The sequence below is a fragment of the Squalius cephalus genome (assembly GCF_949319135.1).
Source record: "Squalius cephalus genome assembly, chromosome: 4".
In the NCBI taxonomy this organism is placed as follows: Eukaryota; Metazoa; Chordata; class Actinopteri; order Cypriniformes; family Leuciscidae; genus Squalius; species Squalius cephalus.
Genome location: NC_137125.1, coordinates 54,292,180 through 54,299,679, shown reverse-complemented (window position 1 = coordinate 54,299,679; position 7,500 = coordinate 54,292,180). Strand labels below are relative to the sequence as shown.

The window sequence follows — 7,500 nt, the reverse complement described above, 5'->3', positions numbered from 1 at the left end:
GCTGGTAAAACGAGCTTTCAATAAAACATGGCTGCCAAAATGTTTTAAAGTCAGTGACACCTGACTAGAGAAAAAGGCCTTTCACCAAATACATAGGAAAACTTCAACACCCATAATGCACTGGGCACGTTGCGTCTAAGGCCACGCCCACCAATACAAGAGTCCAATACAACCTTGCGTTAATAGGAAATACCACAAGTAGAAATATTGCAATCTAACAAAATATGAGACTAGATCCAGAACACATTTATACGGATCTCACGTTCACAAAAATCTTTATACATTTAATCCACAATCCATCTTCAAATATATAGAGTTGGATTGAGTTATTTAGGGAAAGTGTGTGTTTGTTACTCGTTTACTTGAGAGCAACTGAGACGTTCTTCAGATTCACACTAGTCTTGGGTGTGAATTGCATCATTCTGTGCTGTGAACCAAACACCCACAATGCTTTGAGGGGGAAATTCAGAAGAAAAGCCGCAGTTTTACATCCACAATCATTAACGATCAAGAAAATATGACCAATAACACATAAAAAATGTAGAAAACGAACGAAATTAATGGAAAATAGTGAAGAACTTCATTTGAGAATTAACAATAATGACTTAACTCATGAGAATATTGAATATTAAGATAAATTTAAATACATAATTATAGGGTATCACTTAAGGTCCTATTAGTTAATGATGCAACATTAAGAATAAGTAGTTTTCATGTAGAAATAATTGTAAATTATTGTAAAGTGTTAACAAATAGCTAAGCTTCTAATGCTTTATACATTTTCTATTGTCATATGAAATATATAAATAATGTACAAGAAATGGAGAGAGAAAAAAGGGATTTTTAAAGTTACTTTGTAAGAATGAAGAAATGTTTGGAAAACTATAAAACTGAACGGAGGAATTAAAAACCATCTGCGTTTATTTTTACTGAAAAAAGAGAGTTGCTTTGTGGAACCATTTGTAATAAAAGCAGAAAATAATTAATTATGAGCAGTGTTTCTGAACTCCTGAAACGCCTCCATTGTAGTCTTGAGTTTCTTCCGGGAACGAACACGTCACAATATTCCTCATTATAATAATTAATGCGCTGAATAAAGGGGCGGGGCCTGGTTGAGTTAGTTAGTAGTGTGTTAAACTGGCGGTTATGGTAAGGGGCGGGACATTTCCCAAACACACTCGAAGCGCTCGACCAATCACAACACACTGCTCCAGCCGACCAATCAGAGCACAGTGTGCTTTTCAGAAGGAGGGGCTTCATAGAGACAGGAAGTAAACAGAGCGTTACTGACAGACTGGGAAGAGAGGAGCCGCAACAATGGAGAATATGAGGAAAATAATCAACATTAGCCGCTTTCCGACCGGAGGAACCTTTTCACAGTTCCTAGAACTAATGGCTAAAGTACCCGGATGTCGGCGTGTTCGCACCGCAGGAACTAGGAACGATTTTAGTTCTAGGAACTCCATTTGAAGGAACTAATTTAGGTCCTACTTCAGAGTAGGGTCTAAACCAGCACTATAGGAACTACCCGTGACGTTAGTGTACGCTGATGACCGAACGCACGCGGAACACCAGCACCCGCCATTTTTAAAACAGCGAGAATGTAAACACACAGATTATAGCCTATATATACTCCAGAAACTAACTATACAAACATGGAAAACAGTGATAGATGGGTCTCTAAACCTTTATGCTGAAGAGAAAATCCAACGCAACTTTGATGGGACCAAGTCAAACATGATTATGTTTATCTGCCCAGCTAGCAACACTGGACATCAACCACACGGTATAGGCTAATAACCTTTTTTTTCATATACTGTCTACTTTCTATAACAGTTCTATCTAATAACATATTAAACAGTACTATTAGACAGATCGCTAACTAATAAACACAGAGAATGCGAGCATTGTTTGCTCTGGCGTTCTCAGCGCCGCCAAAATAAAGGTCCGTCGCGCCGTCAAAATAAAAGTCACCGTGCTTGCGTCACTCCCTTACCCCTCCTACCAGTTCCTATGGCCACTGGAGCAGTGCGAACGCAAACAGCAAACCCGAGTTTGGGGGAGAGTAGTTCCTAGAACTGTTTAGAAGTGGACAGTTCCTAGAACTAAATTCCTAGAACTACTTGGTCGGAAAGCGGCTATTCACGCAGGAAAACCTGTTCTAGTAGAGAAACAACAACATTAAGACTTTGTAAAAGGGCAGAATAAGTCCCCTTTTTTTTTTTACACCCCAACTTCTTGTTTCAGAACAACTGCACTCATCAAGTGATCCAATGGGGATTCAAGCCTGAAATATTCCCGAGCAACAGCCAAAAGTGCCTGATCAGCTCCAACAGAAACACAGAGAGTCTGAGGAGAAGAAGGGCCCTCGGATCAGCGGGACGGGCCCCTGTGGGACACCAGTGCACACGTGTGTGTGTGTGTGTGTTGTGTAATCTCTCACTAAAGAATGTGCAGTGCTGTGCAGCCTGACATAACTGCGTTATATAACCCCGTGTGACCCTGCGGATGCCACTGTTTACAGCCTCCGTTCAGACGCTTTCAGCTTTAAATCCACAAACAAAAGCTCTTTCTCTCACCAGAGCTGGACGCCACGACACAACAGCAGAAATGTGCCAGCCAGCAGAGATTATGAGCAGTTATACTGAGCCAGACACATCAGCATGGCCATTTACACGTGTGAATATGGTGAAGAGTGAACATGCGGAGCACAGCGTGTCAAGTCAAGATGAGGTTTCCGGCACGATAAGAACAAGAGTTTACTTGTGCAGATGCTGAGAAACATTGAGAAACTCGTCACAATAATATAGATTTCAACTGATGTGCATCACAGGTTGTGTATATCGGCCATTTTTTTAATTTCAAGTAAGTAGTGAAGCTTTTCCACTGCATGGTACGGCTCGGTTCGGCTCGCTTCGCTTTTCCACTGCGTGGTACGATGCAACGATACCATTTTTTCAGAATCGATCCGATCCGATACCAAAAATTCTTAGTATCGGCCGATACCGATCCGTACCGATACCAGCGCAGTTTTTTTTTTAACCAAGTAGAATTTCTATAACTCCGTGTTGAACTGATAAAAAAAACAACAACAAAAAATATATGATCATAATCTGCCATAAATGCTTTTATAAACTAGGTTAGTGGATAATTCAGCAGTAAAATTTAGTCTAGAAAAAATCACGAGTGCACAATAATTGTATAAAATCTGAACATTTTGTGAAAAAAAAAAAAGTTTAGTGGGGAACAAATTAGAGACAATAAGTGTAACACTAAATCTGGTAAAACTTTACACATTGCTCTTTGTATTGTTGTAAAATACATTCATGAAAAACAAGATAAAAATCAAAAATAGCAATTATTTTATATATAGCCTACTATAAAATTTAGACATTTTTTAAATGTATAGCACAGCTGTTTAATGAGGTAGCAACATATGATAGATAGGACAGAACAAGAAAGGCTATTAATAATCTTTCATTGCGTCCCTGTATTATGATATGAAAGGCTCCAATACAGTGCGACACAAAGCGCTTATGCGCATCCCGAGCGCAGAATGATGCGCTTGAAGCAACATGAGTCACAGCGCGTCGAGTCCGCATTGAAAAGTTTAAAGCACAAAGAAAATACATATTGATGCGTAGTTTCAATAAGCAAGATAAAGTTGTTTTATGCGAAACCATAGACCTTTATCTACAGATCAAGTATAACAATAGTAACATTGAATCATCTTGGAGAGAGTTTCATCGTGTTAACTGTCGTAACCGAACGCGACGCGCTGTTTGAGTGCCGAATGAAGAATGATTGACAGCCGCAGCTGAGGGAAACGTTTACGTGATCTTGAATGTAACGACTTAAATATTCATTTATATCTCACATTATACTATATAATGGCTTCAGAACACTTATAATATTGTGCACGAAAACTTATGGTGCTTTATAATGTTTGTGTGCCTTTTGTGGAGCTTAACAATAACACAGAATAGTATACGCACAATATCGGATTAGGATCGGCCTTGTCTGATTGATACCCGTTCCGCCAAAAATGGCAGTATCGGAGCCGATACCGGTACTGAGTATCGGATCGGTGCATCCCTAGGTATGACTCAACTCGGTACGGCACGGTTCGGTTCGGTTCGCTTTAGCTCGGTTGCTTTTCCACTGCAGTTAGTACCGCTTCAAAGTGGGTGGGACTGATCATTATAACAGTTGCGCCGCTTCTACTGCCATGACATCATCGTAAACATGCCACATTTCAAACGCACAACACAGGAACAATGGAGCCTATCGAGGGGATGGCGTTCTTGATTCTCGGCATGTGGATGTTAATCTTAATTTGTGTTCTGAAGATGAACGAAAGTCTTACGGGGTTGGAACAACATGAGGGAGAGTAATTACTAACAGAATTTAAATTTTTGGGTGAACTAACCCTTTAATGTAACGCGTAAATGCGCGAGACTAACATAAATCAAGCAAGCTAGCGTGCAAAGGCCACGAAGTGTTGGTGAAATAACACATTAGCGGACCAGAGGGAATCATATGGACTTTTTTCCAGAAAACTTCTTGCACAAAATAAATTCAAGCACTTTCTTTGTTACGGCGCACAAGTGCACATGATAACAATACCGTGCATGTTCATCATCGTGATATATCGCATTAATGTATGTGTAATACCATTATTGCTATATAACAAACATTGTGTATTTATGCAGTGGAATTTAGTTCGTTTCTACATTAAAACACTTGTTGCATTAATATGAATTTCAACTGATGTGTTTATATTAGGGCTGTCAAAAGATTAATCGCGATTAATCGCATCCAAAATAAAAGTTTGTTTTTAATAATATATGTGTGTGTACTGTGTATAATTAAATTTGTATATATAAATACACACACATGCATGTATATATTTAAGAAAAATGTGTTATTTATATATAAAAAAAATTATATTTATATAATAAACTATATAAATATATATACACAGTATATGTATGCAAATATTTCTTAAATATATACATGCATGTGTGTGTATTTATACATACAAAATAATTATACACCGTAAACACACATATATTATGTAAACACAAACTTTTATTTTGGATGCGATTAATCGCGATTAATCTTTTGACAGCCCTAGTATATAGTAAATGTCTCATCCAATCAGACCTGAGTTTAAACTTACCTTTTTATATATTACATTACTAAGTTACATTGCATGTTAAACATTTATAATAAGCTCTAATTTTTATATAAAAATAACTATATCATTTGAAGAAATTAATAAAAATAAATACAATAAGGTTCCATTAGTTAGCATGAACTAACAATAAAAATACTTCAAGCATTTATTAATCTTAGTTTATGTTAATTTTGACATTTATTAACACATTATAAAAATCAAAAGTTGTTTCTGTTAATATTATTTAATAGACCTGACCTGAATTTTGAACAGTCGTGTTTATATTAAATAATGTTAACAAAGTTAATAAATACTGTAACAAATGTAAAGTTAATGCATCAACCAATGTTAACTAATATGAACCTTACTGTAAATATCATATTATTTTAATCATTTTAAGCATTTATTTCAGGAGTTTTTGTTTTGAACTCAAGTGTCTTATAATGTGAAGCTGTTTTCTAATGATTTTCTGTTGAATTTCCAGTGGGAAAAACAAACAATGACATGATATATGTCATTATTGTTACATATTATATCACGCTGGGACGATGCGAACGCGTCAGTACCTTTTCTAGAAGAATCTTGACGCAGGTCACGTGACCCTCGTAAGTGGCGGACAGCAGCGGGGTGATGCCGTGTTTATCCGGAGCCTGCAAGAGAAAAAACACCACAATTATCCACAAAATCACCATCTCTACGAATCAGACCGAGAGAGATGCATGCTGGGTTATCAGCCGGCTTCAGGAGTCTCTTATCTTCCCCCGTTCTCAGGGAAACCGGTCTCTATCTGTACACCAGAGAGCATGATGGGACAGAGATCGAGAGACGTGTTCTGAAGGAGAATTTCAGCTTTTTCAACACTTCTTTTTTATTTTAGCTTGACCTGATGTGACAAAACTGAAATAAAAATTAATAAAAAAACTATTTATATTTATATACTATTTATACTATTATATATATTTAGACTATTTATATAGTATTTATATATTAAAAAACTAATAAAAATGACAAAAACACAATAAAATGACTAAAACTAACAAATATGAAAACATAAAAATAAAATCTAATCAGGATTATATTAAGATTTTGAATTAGCTTTCATTTTTTATATTTTTAGTTCCATTGTTTATTTTGTCATTTTATTCGTTTTTTATTTTTAAATATTGCTATTTCATTTATTTTTATTTCAGTTATCAATTTTATTTATTTCCAGTTGATTATTTTGGTGCTACAACTTGTTAATTGCCAAGACAACATTTCTACATCTTAATGTAGTTTACATTTTTCAACTAATATTTATTTATTTTTGATTATAAATTATTATATTAGATTATATTATAAAATAAACTAATATTTTTCTCTTACTACAGCTTTATTTCAATTAACACAAATGTTTTCAATAGTTTTAGTTCTTGATAATAATTAAAAAATAATCATAAAAACGATATTACTAAGATAACACTGGTTCAAATCTCTGTCTGTGTTCTTGCCAGCATCAAAAAGTGTCAGAGCGTAATATACAATAAAAAACAATGGTATATACAGAATTATATTAAAGTATTATGGAATTAAAATGTGATCAAATGGTGCAGCCATAGTGTAATTTATAACATAAGATTTTATACCAAAATACCGTTCAAAAGTATGGGGGGATTTTTGATTTAATTTAATTTCTTCTGCTCACCAAATAAAGTAAAAAACAAGAACATTGGAATAGAAATAGACTATTATTACAAATTACAATAACGGATTTCTATTTGAATATGTTAATTTAGCAGAAGTCTGCCTGTGCTTTGATGGTATCAGGTGTGTGTGTGTGTGTGTGTGTGTGTGTGTGTGTGTGGGTCTAATATCAGCCCCTGTGACTCCACATGCTAAACATTTACATACTAGAGCAGATATTGATCTAAACACAGAGTTGAGCTGGTGTGTGTGTGTGTGTGTGTGTGTGTGTGTGTGTGTGTGTGTGTGTGTGTGGAAGGACAGTTACGTTGACATCGGCTCCTTTAGACAGCAGAAACTCGAGCATCTCGTTCTGACCGCAGTCGGCAGCGTAATGAAGAGGCTTTCGGCCTCCCTCCAGAGTCCGGTTCACATCTTCCGCCTGCACACACACACACACACACACACACACACACTATTACAATATGTACACTATACAATACATACAATAACACTATTACTACTATATCACTACTCTAAAACATACACAATTACAATTAGAGAACATTATATACTTTAATCATTAGAAATATACTGTTTAATAGTAAATATTATATTACTCGATATAATTTATATCAATATTATAATAATATTATTCT

At 35.6% G+C, this 7,500-nt stretch overlaps 1 protein-coding gene across 1 annotated transcript in view; it reads right to left on the bottom strand.

Annotated features, from left to right (window-relative positions):
* mtpn (myotrophin) overlaps positions 1-7,500 on the bottom strand; it is a 16,681-nt gene that overhangs the window by 4,656 nt on the left and 4,525 nt on the right. The window contains exons 3-4 of the mRNA XM_079870156.1: positions 7,170-7,283; positions 5,746-5,829 (exon numbers count right to left, since the gene is read on the bottom strand). Coding sequence (XP_079726282.1) covers positions 5,746-5,829; positions 7,170-7,283 — 198 coding nt within the window. The remainder of the gene's footprint in view (positions 1-5,745; positions 5,830-7,169; positions 7,284-7,500) is intronic.